Here is a 23,819-nt window from a genome sequence, read left to right as displayed (position 1 = left end):
GACAATATTGAAAACACTTATACAGTACTAGAATCATCAGATGAACTGGAACTTCTTCCACCACCCATCAAATAAAACTGTTTCGATTCAAATTGATATATGACTGGTTTTTGATTAATCTGCAGCATGAAAAAAACAATATAATATGACATTAGCGAATATTTTAAAAGCAATAATATTATCTAAGTTCTCAAGTTTGTCTAAAAAATGTTAACAGTTATTACTTGTGCGTGGTAATGAAACATTAGTAAAACTCGCATAGCAGTCCTTCACTTTCTGTGATTATAGTAAAAAAAGATATAAGCTTGAATCAAATTATTTCCTATTTATACTCTTTTTCATTACGATCACAGTGGTGACACTTTGTGAGTTTTGCTAATATTGTTTTACAGCCAACAAATGACAACTATTAAAATTTTGATAATTTAATTAATGTTATTGCTAAAAAATATTGATTAATATATTTTTTTCAGGATTTTTTCATGCAGACGCATCAAAAACCAGTCATCAATTTCAATGGAAGAATTATAGCAGTTTTATTTGATAGGTGGCAGCATAAGTTCCAGTTCGAAGATGTTTCTCTTGTGTAATATAATACTTGCTGTAATGGTCAGTAAAGCAGTGTTTCCTAAAGTGGGTGATATCGCCTCCCAGGAGGTGATTAGGGTCAGGGGTGGTAGAAGCTTTGGGTATAGTATAGGATCCTATGGATTGACTCAAGTGATGAGAACAAAAGATTTTTAAAGAAGGTCAATGGAACAAAAAAGTTTGGGAAAACTATGTTCTAAACCTTTTTTAGCCTATAGCCTCCTTTGAACCATATTTTTTCTCATGACATCCCACCCTACCCAGGGCTCTATCCCCATCCAGGATACTAATATTGATTATAAAACATTAAATAATATCTTTTTTTCTCATATGGTACATTAATAAAAATGGGTCGCTAATTTCACTTCGAGAATTATAACAGTTTTATTTGATAGGTGGCAGGAGGGTGATGTTTCTCACATGTAATACATATATGATTTTAAATTCATGGGAAAAACTTTAAGAGGTGATATAAGACATCTAAACAAGCATTTTTTTAATCATAGAATGTGCGTTCGAATTATGATAGCAAAGGCAGTAGAGAGTACACTACAGCACTCAAAACAAATATCATATTTTTCTAACAGATATACAGCTTTTTTTTAGCGTGTGACTCCACAATCTCTTGGTAGGACCAGCATCGGGTACAATCATCAGATATCACAAAACCACCAAAGCATCTATGAAGTTTGATGGACACTGCCAAATTCTTGATCCAATTTGCATTTTCCACCTTCAAATAAAGTCTTCAGCTGCTGGAACCAAAAGAATAGAGATCAATGAATCAGAATACTTCTCTGGATGAAGGTATACATTAGGTTGTCTACCTTTTAAATCTAGAAGTTGAAGGCGTGTATGGAGAAGGAAATTTCATTTGCTATGAAAAGTTTGACTATGTCTATGAATCAATGATATAATAATAATGATATCAATGCTGCAGCAATTCATATAGGCAAAATCTTGACGGCAAATGAAATTTCCTTCTCCATACAAGTCTTCAACTTCTAGAATCAAAAGGTAGAGCCCCTAATTTAAATCAAAAGGTACCCTAATTTACACTTTCATCCAGAGAAGTTTTCTGATTCACTGGTCTCTATTTTTTGGTTCCAGCAATTGAAGACTTTGAAATGGAAAATGCGAATTTGATTAAGAATTCTACAGTGTCCATCAAACATCGATACTTTGTTGGTTTCATAATATCTGATGATTGTACCTGATGCTGATCCTATCAAGAGATAGGTTTTTTTAACAGAACTCCACAATCAATTGCAGACGAGCAGCAACCCGTTCTAAAATAGAGGTGACAGGATTCTTGGTTGAGGTCCGATCCAGATCTGTGCTAGAGACTTACAAATTCAATGTCTTAATGTATAAAATCCATACCCAAGACCACCTCGGTACAATGTATTCATAGGATATCAGCATAAATGTTTCCTCATACAGTTCTAGCAAATGCACATGTAATTTTTCATTTGCAGAAATGTCCAGTTTTTCTACCTGTACTGTAAAGATTGAATGATTCTGAGTTACATACATAATGAGGAAAGACAGCTGGCTGATGTGAAGTTGAATTCAAGAAAGAAAGAAAATTAAACTACTCTTGCGGGAATCAAACCCATGTCCTCTCACTTGTTGGGCGAGTGTCCCCTAGACCAGTGGTTCTCAACCGGGGGCCCTAGGATATTCCAGGGGGGGCCACGGATGAAAATCTGGCAAAAGGGGAGCCACGGCTACTGATACGGGGGCCACAAAGAAGTTTGTGGAATTAAAATTTTTTTAGTCACTGACTAAAAAGAAAATTAATTTCAAACAAAATGCATAGAATATATTTTTAGAAATTTTTCCGCTATTCAAGTAACATTAACATGAGGAAGGAAATAAAAAAAGTGTTGCATGTAATCTCGGTGGGTTTGCGACTTCGGGGTGACAGTAGGCCCTGACAAAAACTATAGAAGTGGTTTAAAGGAAAATGGAGTAACTGTAAAGACAGAAAGTTGTGTGTATGTTCGAAGACTTTTCATTCAAAGAGGGCTGCCATAAAGACAAAGCAGACAAAGATTTGTTGACCATTCATTGACATTCTTTTGAGTACTGGTAGTAAATGCAATCCAAGAAGTATATGGGTGAAAAATGAAAGCTTGTAAAAAAACCCATTGTTTTCATGCATTTACAGACGGATAGCCATCTAGTTTAGCACAAAGCTATCTTCAACCCGCACTGAGTGGTCTGGTGGGGAATTTATTAAATAAATAATAATAGTAAAGGCGTATGATTACATTTAAAGACATACATAATAGTTTAATTTAAATCCGTTGATTAAGAGACTCACTGCATCTGCTGATTTCTAAAAAAAGTGCAATAAATTCTCAGGTAAGTCTTCACTCTGAAATGTCCAACCGGCTCAATGCATCTCTTTGTTTCTGTCAACCTAAAATTTATGGTTTTTAATGTTGATAACATAATGTTGATGCATACAAGCTAATTCAGCGACACTTCACAATCTGCAAAAACTACTTGTATTTGATAGTTGGAAATGATGTCTAAATGTCAAAGATTTGGAGTTCGAATCAAAATGAAAATGTCAAATAATTGAAATTGTGCTTCGTATAAATGAAATATTTTAATATTGAAAGCTATATATATATAGATTAATCTTGCCCGTAGTCATACGTCTCATAGATGTGAAATTTTGTCATAAAACTGAGAGTGAGGCACGAATCCCCTTGCGCACAAGTGGAATTTCGAGGCATTTATGCACAACCGACCCGTCTTGGCCATTTTTATTTTTCTCCTCCCCCCCTTTCTCCCTTTTGTTTCCTTCCTAAATTTATAAAAGTAAAAAGGACATAATCATTATAAAAAGGACAGTTTTCAGATCAAATTGCTGAAGTTCAATTACTTTACTGCAAAAATGTCAGATTTTTTGGGGGGAAATACAGTCAAACCCCACTAGACCAAAACTCCAAGAGACCGGAGAAATCACTTCGTAATAACGAAATTTCGTTACAAAGGAATTCCAGATTTTTATATTGTTCCTATGTAAACTTATCCGGGGGATTAGAAAAGTTTTCGTTAAAGCGATATTTTTTTCCTGTTATAATGGTATTCGTTAAAATGAGAGTTGAATGTATTTCGTCTCAAACTACTTTTTACGTGTATATGCAGGCTGCATGGGTAACAGGGTGAATGACACTTTACTGGCGAGACATACCCAACTGGAAAAAGTATCCAAATCACATGTCCAACTCAGATTTCTTTCATATTGTAAGGGGTTGTATAGTTATAAAATTAAAAAAACAACTTTATATATCGTCCCCGTGTGCCAAAGAACCCAATTAAGAAGTTGTTGCTCTGTCTTTCCCAATGCCAACTATAATAATTTCACGTTTCTAAGTCTATTTACCGAGATAAGCGAATGCGAAAAATTGAGGAAATTTGGGGGAAAAAAGCATTAAATGTGGGTAAAATGGTTTCTCCTCATTTAATGCTGTTTTTTTTCTTTTTTCGAATATCTCAATGAAAATTTAAACTTAGAAATGTTGAATTTTTTTGTTGGAGACCGGGAAACAACTTTCCAATTGGGTTTTGGGGCACAGGGTGCCCGCATAAAAAATTAACATTTTTATTTTAATAACTATGCACCCCCTGGCAACATGAATCAAATATCTGAGTATTACACATTATTCGGGTACTTTTTCTAACTGGAAGTATGGCTCTAGGACCAATGGTTATTAAATATAGTACGGACTGTTATGTGAAATATTGTGTTGTGTTTAAGCCAACTCGCACGTTGCTTTGTTAGCCTGCTAGAGAGTGGCCACATTATGAACCAAAAAGCCACTTGAAGGTAGCTTGTCATCCAACGAAATATCACATTTTCACCGTATCGAAATTCAAGTCAACATTATACTGATAATTTTCTTATTTGCAAATCTGATTATTTATATTTTCCGATGGGCTTAAAATCCTGATAATGAATCATTATTCTGATCACATGAACAGTTTTGTCACTGCGTGTATGATTTCTCTGGACTGAATGGTTCACACAAATATTTAAAAAATTTTCACACGTATTTTAGTTCATTTTTTTAAATTCATAGTAGGGCTAGAACATGAACCTATATCCTTGATACATGTACTATTGTTGAAAACGATGTGACAGGTTGAACTTTCCAATTGTGATTCATTTGTGTGGCTATTCCCTCATTACTACTTTTATCCGCATGAAGAGAATAAAATTAATAAAACTGCTATCTACCACTTTTTGAGATTTTTATCATTATAAGAATGCGTATTTTGGAAGGTACAACTGACATTTCTCAATGAAATCATAATCATTTATACAAAAAACTAATTTGGAAAATATAAAAATTTCATCCAGTAGAGTAAATTGATGACATTGTGCCTTCTTCAAGCGCAGCATTTACATTGATTGAAAATGATTTATTCTATTTTTTTACTGTATTCTATTATGTTTATTATGCTTTTTCATTATTTTCATAAATTAAAAATTAATCAAATTAAATTCAAAAATATTTATACTTCTGACAATTTTTGAATAACTATCTTCTAATGGGAAAACGGGGGGGGGGGGAGTAGAAAATTATTCATGTTCGCAAGGGAGCCACAGCAATGAGAAATGGTTGAAAGGGGGTCATGGACAAAAAAAGGTTGAGAATCACTGCCCTAGACTACAAAGGCAACAAATCTCAATCTTTCCTTAGAGCTCAGATGTACTGAACGGGAGCGTACCTGGACAGTCAGACCTAACTCAAGCCAAAGCTCATTACTGCCCTGTCTGCACAAGACCTGTTTGCTCCCTCTTAGTTGCGCCCTTGCCAGTGACAGATTAAAGTCGGTAGAGGCCCCAGGCGCAAAAGAAAATATTGGGCCCCTTAAATTAGAAAAAAGTGAGACATTTGTGTTTTTCGGGGCCGCGTGCCGGTGCGCCCGCCGTTAAATCCGCCTCTAGCCTTTGCATGTGGTGACATTTTACATTTCTTCACATCCCACTTGTAGTCCCTTGAGGTCTGTCACACACACACAGCATAATTTTTTTGTTGATTTTTTTTCAATTCTTCTTCCTCTTTGTGTTCTTGTCTGCGATTTTGTGGAACATATTTATATGCATATGTTTTTCCTTTAAAAAAGAGGTCTGGAGGGAGAACTAAAGAATGGGAGAGAAAGAGCCGGATTTTTGAAAGTAATTATATTTACAAAGGAATTGAACTAAATCTATAAGAATGCCAATTTGTATGTCGCCCCCCCCCCAATTTTTGTACCAATGTAATCCAGTGCACGGAAGGCATCAATATTCAAACCATTAGATTTGAAGTTTCAAATCTAAAGTCTTGTAATGCTGGGACTGTAATAAGAGTTTTACTTTTTTCACAATAATATATCAGTATTGAAATATAGTAAAACTTTGGTAAGTCGTCACTCATGTTATGAAAAAATTATGGCGGCTCAAGTGGAGTGATGACTTAAGTGAAGTGCCATCATATTCAAAGTGCAATATTGTGAAAATCATATAAATTTGAAGTAATATAATATTTATCAAAATATGAATTAAAATTACAATATTAACAAAATTTATACAGGGCAGGGCCATAACTAGGATTTTTGCTGCCTGGGGCAAACATTAATTTTCCGCCCCCACAATTTTAAAATTTGATAATTTTGTAATGTGTTCTTTGTTCCACATCGAAATTGCCACCCCATAAATTTTGCTGCCCGTGGCAATTGCCACTCCTTCCTCCCCTAGTCTTGGTAAGGGGACCAAATATCGCTTACATTCCTATTATCGCCTACCATGGTTTCTTCTTAATTAATGCTGGTAGCCACTACCAGAACTACGAAGCTTTCTCCTTCACTATGAGAGAAAAAGACTAGCCCATCCCTGAAATAAAGCAATATATTTTTCCGTCTTCCTTAGTTCATAAACAGAATTGGGAGGGGTTTATAATTATTTGAATCTGGTTTCCAACAATTGTCATTAAAAAAAAATCAAATTGGATTTTCAACAAAAAGTCCTCATTAGTTTTTTGAAAGCATAAAAAAAAAGGAATTCTTTTTTGCTTCCCGGTGTGGCTGCTATTACATACAGAGAAAAGTTTACACTTTTTTCTGAAAAACCGGGTTTTCCTAGGAATAGGCTTTTTGCGCCACATGAACCTAACTGGATCATTTCGTGCCGGCAGAAACTTATTACGTAATACTGCTATGTGTTTATGTTTTCCTAGTTTGGCACATCAACTCAGGGTGACTATATAGTATATGGCACTGGCATCAGCTACTCTGTCATCTGCATGCTTCGGTTTGAAGGGAAAGAAAACGCAACAAAAATGAAGAGAAGATCTGTGAAACGCACGGCGCACCACACATTTGACTCTTCCAAATGTGTGGTGCGGAGAATCGCGGTGAGGACAGCACAGAAAACCTACGTCTAGGAAAACCAAGCTTTAAATATTACTGGGGGTGGGGAGACAAAATGGAACCTGGCCCTGAGCGACAGAGTGAATTTCTGTTGCGGTCCTGCTTAATTCTGTGCCTGGGTATTTGAAACTCAGGTTTCTGAAACAACGAAAGGTGTTTAGTTGTGTGTGAATGTGTGGTTCATTATAATTTTTTGGTCCACGTTCATGCATTGTACTATTAGAAAATTTTGGTAAGGCGGGAGACAGACTAGGGATCTGTGGGGGGCACAACACATGGTTTCCCAGTGAAAGAGAGTACTGCATTTTTTTCTAATTGCTCCTTGTAAGACAGATAGAAAATGGCGTGGAAGTGCAGGATCCCTTTTCAAAGAGGGCCTAGAAATCATAAGACATATTTTATACATCAATATATTGAAAAATACATAGTGCGATGGCGATTGGATTCCATGTTTTGAATGGGGGTGGGTGGGAACTCGCAGACCTCTCTGGTCATCACTTCAAAAAAACCCTCTTTTTTATACCCTGTAACACAGGGGAAACACTCTTTTTCTTGTTAGCAGAAAAAGGGAGGGAGATGATTTTTTTCAATTATCTTTATTTTTTCCATCGCTACTGGACAACAAAAGAAAGCAAACTGCCGAAAATCTCCAAAGAATTAACGAAGAAAAAAAGCTGGTATGTGTGTGTATTCTTATCTTCACCACAAAATCGGTATACAGTATGCACTGTATGTGCACTACTCATAAATTCAAATATTGAATTTTTTTCTCATCTTTAAATTACTGTGCACATGAAAAGTTCTTTTTTAAATTACCTTATAAGGATTATTTTCTATTTATGCGTGTATCTAAGTTTTCTAACTCATTTCAGCACCCCCCCCCCCCAAATTTGGTGCAGGGACGCAATTAGAGGCGTCGTCACCTGGGGCAAGCGCACATTTTGACGTCCCTTGTAATGTTGAAGGAGACGTTTCAGAATGAAATTTGCGCCCCCTCTGGTCTAGCGCAGAGACCCGCCTGCTTCCCCCCCCCCAGTTGCGGCCCTGATTTGGCGCCCTGTGCAATTACATCAGTTGCACAGTCCTGAGACTGATCATGATAAACCTTTACCTTTGAGCAGTCCATCACATTTAATGGCTACTAGAAATATACCTAATATTGTGAAGTTTAGTGAAATGAAGTAAAATTATCAGTTTCCAAAAGTAGCAAAAACATAAATGATAGAAATTTTATTATTCCATAAAATCAATAAAAAGTCATCTCCAAGATGTTGAATTGTGGCATAGTGAGAAAACTTGAGATAACAAAAAACAATAATCACAGCAAAATACAAAATAGACTAGAAATTTCTACATTTTGCAACTAAGATAATTTGAATGAATTTATTATTAATAATATTTTTGTGTGCATAGTATAATCTCACAATAAATGAATACTGATAAGCTTGAATCAATAACTTTGTCTGAGACTAGAAAGGGTGGGGGAAACTTGGTGCCTATTTACATTGGTTGCTTTTGGGGGAAAAAATGAATTCATGATTTTCTGCTTTTATCCCTTGTTGACTTATACCCAACTGAAGGGAGGGGGAAATCTCTCGGCAATGTGGCACATATCAGTCCAGATGTACGCCATATTGCTGAAAATGCCAGATTAATGGAAAATCTGAGAAAAAAAGTGCATTCAAATTATTTAAACGAATGTACACCAGATTTTTATTTAAAAAATACCACATAAAGCCAATAATGAACCAAACTTTAAATATGAATTTCGATTATTATATACTTCATAAATCTACTGAAATGAGTTTGCTTAATGAATCGATGAATTTTTTCACAAAAGAAATTACAATTATACCTGGTAACTGTATTATCATGGGTGGAGATATGAGGAGTGGCGTGGGAGGCATTGCTCCCCCCAGTGTCAATGGCGGAGTCAACTAATCTCGTGTATATGCATATATATAAATTGACATCATCATGCCCCCCCAGACTTTCAAATTGATTTTGCCTAAGTGTATTATTCCATTGGATTAATGCTTACGTCATCAACCACCCTTTATGAAAATACGAAATATTTTTAATGGCATCTTACTCTGTGCGCCAAAAACGAGAAAAACCTTTCGATAGTTTGTGGGCACTTGAAGTAACACCCCCCCCCCGTATTGATAAGTGCCCTTATCAATCCAGAGCACTTAAGTGGACCAGACACATTTCCAGATCACTTGGATTTGAAAAACACTTAGAGATCACTAAAGTGGCTCTGTAGGGCACTTATCAATACGGGGAATGTTACTTCAAAGAGCTGTCTGATTTGAGGATCATCAAAAATTCCAGCTATAAGTTTTTCTATACTTATTCCATGCATTTTTGTTCAATGTATGCAAAGCAAGGGATGTTTTGATCAATAGGTTTGTTGAACTGTTTCATTAACCCTAGCTTTATATACAGTGGAGGCAAGATGATTCTGTCTCCTCTGACTAGGCCACTCTCTCTCGTAGACCACTCTTTTCCTATTCAGTGGTATTGTTTGTCTCTGCTATCCCATAGGCACAAGGAAAAAGGATATTAAGTGTAGCCCCCTTGCTGACCAAGGAGAAAGTTAACCATTTTCAAGTCCACACAAATTACTGATTGATGTTCATGAAACAATCTTCTCCATGACCAAAGTGATATCATATTCCTCTTTCATTCTGGTTGAGTGAGCAATGGGTATTGACCCCTTTAAACCCCTTTTTCTTCCCATTAGTCTAGCAGATATTGTGTACAAGTTTTACACACTATGTGTGTGGAGTCAAAACTTAATATTGGTCACTAAGCCTAATGCCAAATTACCCAAGATAAGCTCTTTTAAAAAAATCAGAAATAGCTTTTCTCTGTTCTTTTTTAGGATTACACCACATATGTAGCAAAATACATTAGGATAATTATTACAACTTCGACTGGATGTCATTATTTCTTTTCATCAGGCCTCAAAACAAAAACTTTATAAGTTATGTAAATGTTTGCGATTTGCGAAATGAGAATCCTGGAACAGATTAAAAAAAAGCACTTAAAACTTTATTTATATCCGGATCGTGTCCCACATCCATGCTTTACAAAAGTCGGGCAGCACACAGTTAACTTGGACACACGGATCAACAAGGTCCACACATCTGAATAGACAATAAAATATAAAAGAGAAAACAAAGACTGCCATGTATCCACACCCTCCCAACTATAAACAATAGTTATGTTAGATGTAAACACTAGGTTATGTCAATAAATACGCTTCATATAATCAGCTGATAGCAGGATAGAGGCGAAGGAAGAAAAAAGCAGAAGGAAACGAATCTACATAAAAACTTAACTACTACTCTATGTTAAAATAATTCATAATTTAGCTAGAGCTGATAGAGAAAAACAGTTTCGATATTTGAAACCAGCACCCAAATATAGCAAAAATCAGTTTAAAAATTCCAGGCACCAAAAAAAAAAAAAAAATGTTTCTTTCGTAATTCTGTGTAATTGTTTTTTTTACGTTATTTTCCTAGCTTCTTTTTATTTCATCTAAATTAAGTACTGAAAATTTAAAATTTTTAACCACTTAAACTGGTCCCATTGTCTATGAATGATGAGCATAGATAGCAGCCTGTTCAATTGCTTTCTAATAAGAAGCGATATAAGGAAGAAGGGAAGGGAATTCTTTTTTTCTCAAGAATACAGAGAAGCATAATTTCAACTATTAGCAGAGCCAAAGTCCAAATTTTTAACACTTAAAGATGACCCAGATGTGGAATATGGGTATGTTTTGGATTTTGTGAACAATGGGCAAGAAAATGAAAGCTCTCAACAAAGCCTGAATTGGAAAGGCAGGTTCGATTCCCACAGGAGGGTGAAAAATAAAAGAGTTAAAAAAAAAAAAAGAGTAGTAAAGTACTAAAAAACTTAATAATAAAAAAACAAATATCTGGCTTTAAATAGTTAAATATATAAGGTGAAATTCAAAATTATTACAATGATATTCCAGTAAATTCACAATATTTCAATTACTTTCTTGAGGATACAAATATTTATATGAATCACTTAAAAGTATTAAAGTATCCTTGTTCAGCACTTTGAAGCACATTGGACAAGTTTTTTCATTTTCTAGAAGGCTGAAATTACAACAAGACATTACATTACAAAGGTATAATGAAAAAGACACAAAATATTTGCCATTTAAAATTCAAGTCAAAATAGTGGACCATAACAAGGTAATAATAAATTGAGATGGCTACAAAAACATCCTTTTAACCTTATATATAGAATTAAATAAACATGCTATAATATCTACTACTACCTACATCAGTGGTTTTCAAAGTGAGACTTGTCTTTACTAATGTGTGCCAATTCAATAACTTGAAGCAATTCCATATTAGACTATTATGGGGAACTGCGGATACATACCCCCTAGGGCAAGGAAGCTGTCGAAGATGAAAGTTTGAGAACCACTGATCTACATGATGTTTTTATACAGGGTGCATAGCTAACACCATGTACCAAAAATTAATGGCAAACCGTTGATCCTAGAGTCATACTTTCAGTTAGAAAAAGTATCCAAATAACTTGTAGACCTCAGATAAGTCATTCATATTGCAAGGGGTTGTATAGTTATTAAAATAAAAAATTAACTTTTTATACGGACACCCTGTACTCCAGAACCCAGTAAAAAAGTTGTTGCCCTGTCTCTCCCAAGGCCAACAAAAAATTCCATGTTTTCAAGTCCAATATTCAGTGAGATATTTGAATTAAAAAAATGGAGAAATGTTGAGTAAAACCAGTATAAATGCAGGTAAAACATGTTTTACGTTAATCCCTTTCAGACCCAGTATACACAAACGTGGGGGAGGTTGTATTTTCTTATTGCAGATATTCTTTTTTAACCTCAGGGAGTCCAGCCCTGACTTAACAATAACCCACACACATAATCCTTGGGAAATTTGCTCACAAAATGTAAACAATAGTCAGCCAGGGTAAAATGCTAATTTAATTCACACTGCATTATTCAAGGAAACATGAAAATGAAGTTAAAAAAAGCCTATAATTTACTTATGAAATGTTCAATATGTTGTCAACAATGTTCTCTTACGAGTTGGAAGCACAAAACTGCATATTCCACAATGTGGTTGTGTGGTCATTTGACATACCTGTCAGCACAAATGTCTGTAAAATGCTAATGAACATCCTGCAGTGTTATTTGTACAAAATTACTTATATTCTGGAGTTGCTTTCTATCTGCCACAACGAGAAGCTTTCTCGCTACAGTTTCTTGCTCAAATGGAAGTGGACAATGAAACATTTTGTGGACAGATGAAGTCCATTTCTATCCCCAAAAGCTGTTCTTATGTGAAATCGCAAAATATCAGCAAACAACAATCTTTTCTCAATCTAACCATTATCTCTTGATTCTGCAAAGATCACTGTATGGAAGTGTTTATTGTGTGCCCATTCTTTTTTGGGGAGATAGGTTCTGTGAGTCCCATTACCTGTACCATCATTGGCCAGGGGTATGAATCTCTTTTGCATGTTATACCTATACTTCAACAGTGTCAGTGTATGGATAGCACAACTTTTGTGCAAGTCTGTTGTCATTCTGTGCAACACAAGTGAAGCAGCTCCTGAAGAACCATTAAAATAACAGGATTATAAGCCATCATTTTCTAACAGCCTGGCAACCACATCAACCCTCAAATCTTTTGGCTTTGTGGTACCTCAAGATTGTTCTGTGCAGGTGATCGGATTGTAAACTTCTGACTTCAGTCCAGGCATGGATTACACAACAGATCCACAGCATTACCACTGACACACTGTGATCTGTTGTGGAACAAGCAGCTTTGTCTTTTCAAATTATTGCAGACCACAGACACATTGAACATTTCTTGAGTAAATTATAGGTGCTTGTTCTGAAACTTTATTTTTGTAAATTTTCTATGAATTATAAAGTTATGCAGAGTGAATTAAACTGCCATTTTGCCCTGGCCGACTATTTTTTCCATTTTGTCAGCAAATTTCATGCAATCGATGAGTACATCATTTATCAGAATATTTTTAAGGTTTTCCTTTTCCCAACAAAATTCCATTACTTCAGGACAGGGTTGGCAGGTTTTTGACAGTTTAAACTGCGGTTTAAACTGTCATGCCAAAAACCTCAAATATTGCTTTTATATAAAAATTCCCATTGGAAATGCACACTTTAATTGCAAGTAATGTTTAAAGTGACTATATTATACAAAGAATAAATATTTAATATGATTCTAAAATAATTTTCTACTCTGGACAGAATTATTTTGGACAATATATATGGTTTTTTTTTCTTATAAAATTTGAATAAAGCATAACATGAACATTTAAGGGAAAACTGTGGAACAATTTGACATTCTTTGATTCAAGATGATTCTTGACCTTCCAAAATTTCTTCAACTGCTTAATTGTGGGACTAAAATGTCATTTAATTTGGCAATGCTAGCTTGTATATGTCAAACTTAGTTATTCTTACTTTTGCACTATGATATGGTACATTTACTAGCATTTATAATGCAATGGTTTTCCAATTGAAGCTGTATTCAAATGTGCAAAAGAAATGCTTTGGTTATCAAGTCTTGTCAGCTCTGCTTTGGTTGAAAATACTCTTTGAAGCTCTGTGAATGTATACACCCTGATCTAGGAAATTTGTAGGTGAAAATAAATGAGTTTAATTAGTGCATTAACAGATGCTGCGTGAGAATTATTATATGGAATAAAATTTTGGGCGGATCAGAAAATTTAAAATATCAAAATAGATATTTTTCCTCAGTAATTATCATTCTGAATATAAAACCCTTTAATCTAAATAAAAATAAGTGTTTCGATATTTATATATAACATATCTATCAAGTTAACAAAAACTATTTGACATCATTGACAGTAATATTTTGATAGTTTTAATACCGAGTTAGTTTCTTGGGTCAAAAACCTAACCCTGATGCCCTATCACACATATTTTGAATAAGCAGCTGTATCCATTTCTATCCCCAAAAATAAATTGAAATTTAAAAAAATTAGAAAATTTTTGAAGGGGAAAAAAAATTGGCAAAATTAATTCCTAAAAAAACATAATAAGTGCATAAACTAAAATTAAGATCCTTATGTAATAAACTGGTTGTATACTTCAAATGACTTATCCCAGTAATATAAAAAAAAATTTTGACCCTGCAAAGAATCAAATACTCTACAAAAGCATAAATGTTGGATATCTAATTAAGACTTCTCCAGAAATTTTTATTATATCTCAATTACAAATATGAATAATTCATTTGTATTTGTTAATAATTAAATCATTGAAATTGTACTTTTTTAAACATCTCAATTTAAAGTGTCCAGTGGAAGCTCAACGGTACCTTCAAGTGTGCTGTGAAACAAAAAAATTTTAAAACGCTGCTTTAGACTCTGATATCTGGAATATTTGAAAGAGAAAATATTGGGTAGTTCATCTAATTTAATGAAATTGTGAACTAATACATACCTTTTAAACTTTGAATAAAGAGCCAAAAATTTGCACTCTGGACACAATGTCAGATCATCTTTAATTATATGGTAACCCTAAATGACATAAAAAAATTGTTATAATAAAAATTTGAGAACTCCCAACTGAGAAAAAAAGTTGTTTACACAAAAATTAAACTTTGGATATAGGAAAATATAGTTTAGAAAATATGTACAGTAAAACTTTTGATTAGGAGTAACTTGGTATTTTTAAGATGTTTTCCATTTTTGATACTAAAAAAACCATTAAAAACAAATGTTAGCAAATGCTTATTTTTTTAAAATTTTCAATTTTTTTTGTGAAGAAATAACTCAATTTGTTCAATTTTTTTGTACAAGATAATGCAGGGTAAATTCATATTCATAGACAATTTTTTCCAGAATTTTATTCCTACATTTTATGTAATAAATCACTTTCCCCTGGAGGCCATCTTAGAAACACCCTGAAAGTTAAACTTTATGTGATGCCAAAGCCTTCTTGATGAGTACTAGTCTATAAAAAACTTTGTATATTTGCTTTCTCTGTCAAGCATCACATGATCACAACTAAGCTGACTGTTCTCTTTTCTCTCATTGCAAAATAATTTTCTAGAGTAGCAGATATTTCTGCCACAAAATTATCATTTGCACTCACTTATGTAAGAAGTCATTTTGTCTTTCAAATTTCACTAAAAAAGAATGACTACTCATGGCCCTCACAAGGGTAAACTGACAGGGCTCTAGCTTCCTTGGGATCCAGAACAATTATCATTTTTTCTTTTCTCATGCTATAAACTCACTATAGAAGGGCCTGTGAAAAGTCTGGCTTCGGACCATCAAAGATCCTAGCCAAGGGGCCCTGCTCCAGGATATGAGGGCCATGCAACTACTTACAGCTGCAAATTCTCTGGTGTTTATGATTATACAGACTTCAACATTAAATTTTATATATGTATTCTATATTTCAATTTTGTTTTGTTTGCAATTCTTATTGAACTATGAACTGAGCAAGTTTGACTGTACCATGATTAGTAAAGATGAGGCAAATGAGAAAAATTCTTACAGATGCAATGCAAAACTGAAGGCTATTTCTACATTCAGAGCATGTCAATTCACTTTGTGGTACCATAGAATTGCAGTATGGACAAGGAGAACTTATTTCTTCAATCTCATCTTTTTGAGGCTTTCTAAAGAAAGACAAGCTTGAAACCATAAGGATAAACTGCATAGAAATTATTTTGAATTATAATAATAATAAACACTTAGAAATCACCAACGAATAAAGAAAAAAGTGAAAAAACGAAGTGATTCCTCCGGTCTCTTGGCATTCGTTATAACGGGATTCGACTGTATACATTAGATCAGTCGACTACCTTTGACGCTGGGGAAGCAATGCCCTTGTATCTCCGTCCATGTTCACATTTTATCACTTTATTTTATAGTTTAATTTTTTTGATAAATTTTAGTTTATCGGAACATAACTCAATTAGACTAAGTTGGTTTAGTCACATAAATCAAGTTGATTATATCAGAAAATTAATTATATAAAGTTATTACATATTATATAGTTAGTTATAAAAATAATAATATCATTACCTTACTATGTTTTCTATCTTTTTCTTATATTTCACATCTAATTTCAAACGGTACTCTGGTCTCATCAACATTGATGCAAAACTGAATGCTGATTTTTTCAAACCAGCTCTTTGACATTCAATCACAGTTGATGTGAGAATCTGCACAATGTCTGAAATAAAACATTTTTCAATAAACAACAGGTATATCAATATACCACAACTTCTCATTCAGCTTTTCAATTCTAGGAACAATAGTTTTCAATAATTTCAACATATTTTTACATTTTTCTGCTCATTTTAGATTCTTACATTAGATTAAAGAATTATGAGTCAAAAATTATAGCCGAATTAACAAGTCAGTTATCTCTGTCAAACATGAGAACTGACTTTTATCATCATATTCATAGCGCAGCCAGCAACTGAAAAAAATCCAGATCAGGTTCGACACAAAACCAATAATTGTGAGCTATATTATACAGTGTACCACAAATGTTTAGGTACACAATATATTTTCAATATGCCATTTAGATAAAAAACCACAATAGGGTGTTTCTTATTGTTTCTAAAGAGCTACATGAACCTTGAATTTTTTTTCTGAGTTGAGCACCATGCCAAAGTTCACCAAGTTCTCAAATAAGGAAATATTGAGGATTTGAATACTGAAGTCACAAGGTAAATCTGTTTCTCGAATCTCTGTTGAATCAAATCGATCTAAACTAGGCATCTATATTAATAAGTCACCAACGAATAAGGCAAATACATAAACTCCCAATGCATTTCGATACCAATGGGTGTTGTCTTCAGAGAAAAAGATATTTAAACACTTATCACACTGACTGAGGATCCCACTTGGATTGAATACCAAATCTTGACTCTCGATTGCTCAGCCGAAAAAAGTATGTCTGTCCACTTCAAACATTGTTGTCAGAATGAAGCTGAGAGCTTGCATGTAAAACTAATGCAGTAGTTTGATTGGATGCTTGCAAAATGGAGCTACCCGATTGGTCTATTCAAATTTTCTTTGAATACCCACTCATAATGAATCTAAGCTATGAAAATAATTTATTGTCATTTATACTAGTATATTTTTGAAAGCCTGAATATAAGCACCTTTTTTTAGAAGTCTGAATCAGCTGTGGACTTGACTTTGTGAAAAATTTTCGCTTCCTGAAATTTAAATCTATTGCCCTCTTGTCAACAGTGAGAGGCGGTGGTCAATTTTTTACATTCCTGGTTCTTAGCACAGCAAATGTGCTTATTTAATGTTGCTTTTATCGGTCTCCTTGTCTGTCCTACATAACCAAGAGAGCAATCACCACATGGAATGTAATAAATGCCCCATAGATTATCCTGGTGTACAGCATCTTTAGGGGGCTTGAAACCTTAGTTTTTAGCAGGCACATCTATGGTTGTTAGGTTAAACTTTTGAGATGATGGTTCTGATGGTTTCAAGTTCACGGTCTAATGTGTTTTCATCTAAACAGATATTAAATGCTCATGCTACATAAGTATGAAACGCTGAGAGTTTCTGTTGCATGGGATGACAAGATTTAAAACGAGGTGGTAGTGAGACAGAGAAAGGCTTACAATAGACAGAGGTTTGGAAATGTGATTTTTGTTTAGTTACTTATATGCCAAAGAAAGAAAGTTTGTTGTTTTTTTCACATTCGCCTGTGAACTGAACGTGAGGGTCAATGTCATTCATAAGGAATAACAATTGTTCCACGTCATCTTTGGAGTCATTCAAAGCACAAAAGTATCATCTTTATAGTATTATCTATAGTAGGGCAGCAGTGGCGTAGCCAGGTTTTTGTCAGTGGGGGAGCAAAATTCGGAAAGGCACCATTTCTTGTTCCTGCTTTAAGCGCAAACTTAGTGTTATGCATTAGTAGAAAGAACTTGAAATTTTTGAATTTAAAAAATCAAATTCCTTTTGTTTCCAGTTGATGTGTTATTTTTCAAATTAAATTAATTACTTTTCGATTGATTAATTTATTTTAATTTTTTAATTAATTAAAAAAATTCAAATTCTATTTTATGTTTTGTGTACTTATACAAATGCAAACACTAAAAACAACTGGGTAATCGCCCTAAAAGTTGGTTGGAAAAAACAAATATAAAAATGTTAAGAGAATAAAATAAAAATATATATTCTCTCTTCCTCTCTAAAATTATTCCAAGATATGCAAGTACAGAAAATCTTCATGCTTCCATTTAATCGTTTTCATCATGTTACATTGTTATCATAAGCACATATCACATGTAGTGTACATTTGATAAACAAACACAACTACTCAATCGTATGTGCACTTCCAAGACATTTCTCTTATAGCAACGTTTCTCAACCTATGGTCCATGACGATGGTGTAGATGGTCTGCAGGCAAACTTGATAATTTAATAATTACTGAAGGAAAAATTATTCAACCTTTGTGATATTGATAGGCCTCCTAGTACTAATGACACAAAAATTATGTCTTCATGCATTCAACAAAATATCATGTAGGAACATATATAGGTTCATCATACATCATCGAGGAAAATGCAATTTAATAATAAACGGCTGCTAGAAATCACAGTTAAAGAATGTATTGCAGAAAAAAAAAAATTGCCATAATTATCATAATATAATTTATATATTATGGTAACGATGTGTGTATTCACGACTTTAGAAATTGGTAAAAATCCAAATAAACTGGAAAAACGAAACAAATGTGTAAGAAAACTGGTACAATAAAAATTACAGGAATGTCCCGTAATATGGGACACATGTGGTCCGTCAATTCCTTTCAAACATTTGTACTTGGGTTCAGAGAGGTTGAAAAATGCTGTCTTATAGAATGCCGGAAAGTTTTTTGTTTTCCTTAACTACACAAATACGAAATATATACATATACACAACATCTATACAATATACAAACATATTTATACAAGCATATACAAACATATTTATACAAGCATATACAAACATATTTATACAAGCATATACAAACATATTTATACAAGCATATACAAACATATTTATACAAGCATATACAAACATATATACAACACACTTTTGACCTCAAGGGACATGAATGTCCTTCCAGCAGGACTATAAGGGTTTCTCTGTTGACATTTTTTTAGCAACTGCCCATTATGGTTTGTGTAGGTTGATAATTGTTTAATATAAAGTATATATATTTTTATTTTCATATTTCTGAAGCAAAGAAATTTTACATACAGATGGATTGTTATATCGCACAGTGGCTATCACATACTATTGGATTGCTGACATACAAGCAGTGGGTGCCATGAATCCCAAAAGGTTTGGGAACCACTGCTTTAAACGAATTGGTATGTGCCAGAAATTGTCGTATGTGTCCATAATGTATTCAAGTATGTCTGAGGCATGTTTGAAATGCCACTGCTCATCTTCCAAATGGAAGTGAAAGTGACAGGTGCATGAATCGATTGAGATAATTTTTATGTTTGATGGTCTACCGGCTTTCTTCAGAGAAACTGTTTGAAGGAGGATTCTCTGCTCGAAGTTGAAAAACTTAAGCAGGCGCTGTGCAAAGTACATGTATATTTATTTCTAGTGAAATAAATTCATGGGGTGTGTTTTATAACAGATCAGTGAAGAATGAAAATATATTGAGTGAGTGAATGTTACTGACTAGTGCAGGGGTTCTCAAACTTTTTCAATCCGCTGTGCCCCCTCACTACCCTAATCAAAGCTTATCTGAGGCTCTGCAGAGCAGTTTAACAAAGAATCTCTTAGATAAACCTTTGGGTTGCTCCACGGTGCCCCCGAAGAAGGTTGGCGGCACACAGTTTGCGAACCCCTGGACAAGGGAGTTCTTGGTTTTCTTCCCTGGTTGTTTGACAAGAGGGTCTTCAGTTAAGTGCTGGCAAATTGCACGATGGCCAAGTCAATATTACTAAGCATTGTAAGTCCTTATATAAGTGAAAATTGAAAAACTCTAGATAATCTTGTAAGAGTAGACTCAATATTTCGTGGGAACTTTTTCTTTTTCTGAAATAGTATACATATGTATCTTGAGTTACTTTTAAACTTTCCACATAATACATGGGCAATTCCAAGCCCGGTATCTAGGTTCCTCAAGGGTGTTGCAAAAGGGGACTTCATGAAGATGAGACCCAGTTAAAATTTTTGAGAGTAAACTGTTGAACAGTTGGGCAGGAATTTCTACACAAGTAGGGGGGGCCTCAGAAAAGTCCCTTTGATGCTCATAAGATGGCATTGCATAGACCACTAATTTGTTGTTGTGAGAGATAAGAAAACAAATAACGCCTGGAATTCTGCTTTAAAAAGCAATGAGTATATATAGTGCATTTATATTTTATTTCTAAAATATTCAATGGGTTCTCAAGGCAGGGTTTAAGCTGGATAAAAAATTCTTTTCGCAAAAAAGCGAAAATGGGGGGAAAAGCTTTAGCAAAATGCTGCAATGCTAATGTAATGATTGATGGTTGGACGTCTCATTGCGTACCTCCTGTACGTATTTTTTCGAAAGTGGCTGCTACTTTTTTCACATTCTACGATTTTCTTTCGCATTTTGTGAAAAATGCGACCGTAGCTTAAACCCTGTCTCAAGGTGTGCGTCGCGTTCATGGCTCATCGTCAACCTTTTTTCAGGGGCGTCCCAATGCGTTGGTGTATTGATGCATGATTATTCAGTTTTTCATAGTGGTTCTTTTTTACATTAGGCCAGGGGTTCTCAAAATATGTGCCGTGGCATCCTGGTGCACCTATAACCTTTTTCAGAGGTGCCACAGAGCAGTGACCCTCACAAAGGTTTTTCGAAAATATTTTTTGTTAAAAACTCTAGGGAGGTGGCAGAGTTCACGGATAAGCATTGAATGGGGGGAAGGGTTTCTGTTGCACCCCTGCGTCAGAAAAGTTTCTGACGAGAACGAACCGGGTATCGAACTCATGACACCTCTAAACATCCTTTGGTACTTTTAGGCGAGTATCTCATCAGTCTGGGCTACTACACCCACTAAACTTAATATCAATACATAAAGATCACTGATGTTTGGTAATGATACAAATGTGATAATGTGTTGAATAAAATGGGAATGTGAATAAAAATTAGAAAGAGAAATTTCTACATAAAAATTAGTGGCTGCAGACTACATTGAAATATTGATACTGTACCGAAACCATCAGCAGTTTTGAAATCAGCCACCCTAATATACCTTAAAACCATTAAAATTCCCTTGGAAACATGAAAATGTTTTATTTTCAGGCCAAAATTTAGATATTTTAATCACAACGTTTAATTCCCAAACGTTTAGTTTTATGGTAGTTATTAGAGCCAGTATTATTCGAAAAAACTAATTTGAAGAATAATTTCATCACTCAAAGTTTTTTAAGGTCAATTTGGTAAGAGGAAGTTTCTCTCAAACCGAATAAAACTTCAATCTATCGCTGTGGTCAATTTACTACCGAGTGAGTTCTACCGGGAATGTGAGTGTGTGTGCCTGACAGTCTGATTGAGTATCTAGCATTGTGTCTGACGTTTCAATGCTGTCATCTATGTTTCAAATTGTGAGTGAAGTGTAATGATTGAATATTTGTACCGTTTTAGGTCTTTTGCTATCTTTTGCAAGACTTTTTAGCGGGAGATCGGCTTGCATTCGCACCTCAAAGTTGAGAACCACAGAAAACTAACTACAGCCGACCACCACTGTGGCGACGGTGGGGTTTGAACCCAGGACCTTTGAGTCCGTCACTATGATCACTCAACCACCACAGTGGCTAAAAGGAAGATTGCATCTTAGATTAGTAAGTGCTCAAAATGTGCTCCGTCCATTGAGATACATGAAGAAGCACTGCGTGGGATTGTGACACACCGGGCCACGTCCTCGTTTCATCTTACAAAAAACTTCTAGGTTTAGAAATAGGCTTCACTCACCTTAAAAAAAGGTCTAAGTTCGTAACGTGGAGATAACCAGCACCAGCGCATGAACTGAGAACCATCGATGCAGTGGCACACCTCTCTTACATAGCGGAAAAACCACGGCAGTCACGGCACAACAGGTCTGGCAGCCAAAGGAGCCAACCAATCCCAGGCTTTGGTTTCAGGTGATGTCATAAAAAACAAAGGGAACGACCCCTGGCGTCATGGTCAAGGTCGTCAGGACCAAGTCATGACGTCACACAAGAATATTAAATAATCCTGCCGTTAGGCTCAACCAACTCCATTATCAATACAGATGTTAACTGAAAACAAAAACAAAACACTGCAAAAGTATGGGTGTCCGCAGCCACCCACACCTTAACACAATTACAACTGCATAGTACATTTCCTTACAGGATGGAGAACAGAACCCGCTCTAGCATGGACGGTGTCACTGTTGTTACTGCCGCATGCAAGGTGGCTACGAGGTGTAACGTGCTGATGGGCCCCTGGAGTAAAAGTCCAAAGTTGCCGTCACATAAAAACATGTATTCTTACCTTATGTTGCTATTCATCGGCAGCGGTGGTCGTATTGTAACGTATTGTAATCGTTACCTCCCGGTACTTTATTTTTCCCCCATTAACCATTGAGTGGATGACAACAATGAAATACACAAAAGTTTTGATTGAACTATAAACATTTATTCAATTATATGTTAAACTATTAATGTTACGTTTTATCAACAATTATCACAGTTAGGCTTTTCTCTCAATGTTACAATGAAACAATAAAAGGGATCGATCTCACCGCCATGTCCAGGTTTTCACGTGTTAGTTCTCATCGTCCGATAGACACTCCCAGGTGTCTACCTCACAGCCAAAGACTCCCCGGTACCAGCTTCAGTCGGGTTTGGTGTCTTCAAACAATTGTTGAGACCAGAGCTCAGCCGCTGCACATGGAACTGGAGGCGAAATTTCGCGGGTAGCCGGTCCGGCCACTAACCAATCCACTGGATCACAACAACGTTGAAACCTCACGTGAAGTCAAGCGATGAGACGAGTTAAGTGCCAAGGCACACTTCTACAATTATAACTTCATTGCATTTATGAGACGATCTAGCTCACACCATAACAGGGCGTGACGCCTTAGTGATTAAGTAGCCGAATCGGTAGTAAGTAAGGTAGTAAGCAGTGAAGCACATCTCTAACTGGCTTTTATATAGTAGCATTCCCATAATGCCTCACGGAAGAACCAATCACAACATTGAAGGTACGGCATTAGCTTGTATCTAATTTACATAATTTCATGAGAGAAAAGGAAATATTGTAAACATTCTAATATTGAATCTGGCAACCAAACATAACAAATTGGAGATCTGGCCAGGATCCACAACTTTTAGGCCTATTGCACATTGTATAAACTCATGACATTATAAACCGTGAGATGGTCCTAGGAACCACCGACGGCGTGGAGGTAAAATATATTGCACATTTATATCACACTTTGCTGAACATTTATATTATATTGCACTAATATATTGCACAATTAAAGTAGAGTTTGACGATGACGACTCAACGTGGCCTCCACCGACGAACCACTGGACCCCCCCCCCCCCAAGAGGGAAAGAGAAGGTAACTAGACGAGCTATTGGGATCTCTGACATGGATGTAAAACAGAATTTATATGGGACGTTGGCAGCCCGACCTCTGGCCCCGTTCTCGCCCGACGGCTAGGAGACCCCACCCCCCGACCGTCAGACTAAGCGAACTAACTGACCCGAACCGGAATGTCAG

General features: G+C 35.2%; 1 protein-coding gene across 3 annotated transcripts in view; it reads right to left on the bottom strand.

Annotated features, from left to right (window-relative positions):
• Positions 1–1,273: 1,273 nt before the first annotated feature.
• The window catches only part of Oseg6 (intraflagellar transport protein Oseg6), a 143,076-nt gene continuing 120,530 nt past the window's right edge, over positions 1,274–23,819 (bottom strand). Inside the window, exons 33-36 of one of the 3 annotated variants that reach the window (XM_089253483.1) lie at positions 16,138–16,288; positions 15,605–15,728; positions 14,543–14,619; positions 1,274–1,340 (exon numbers count right to left, since the gene is read on the bottom strand). In XM_089253483.1, the coding sequence (XP_089109609.1) occupies positions 1,337–1,340; positions 14,543–14,619; positions 15,605–15,728; positions 16,138–16,288 (356 nt within the window). In that variant the 3' untranslated portion in view covers positions 1,274–1,336. Of the gene's footprint in view, positions 1,344–10,060; positions 11,157–14,542; positions 14,620–15,604; positions 15,729–16,137; positions 16,289–23,819 lie in introns of those variants that run through there. The other 2 variants (XM_089253482.1, XM_089253481.1) reach the window with 2 other exon arrangements.

This window comes from Pholcus phalangioides, unplaced genomic scaffold (assembly GCF_987345545.1).
Source record: "Pholcus phalangioides strain wild (caught in Gottingen) unplaced genomic scaffold, Ppha-v1.0 ptg000039l_1, whole genome shotgun sequence".
Classification (NCBI taxonomy): domain Eukaryota; kingdom Metazoa; phylum Arthropoda; class Arachnida; order Araneae; family Pholcidae; genus Pholcus; species Pholcus phalangioides.
Note: the sequence above shows the minus strand (reverse complement) of the source record. Positions and strands in the feature narration are given on the sequence as shown.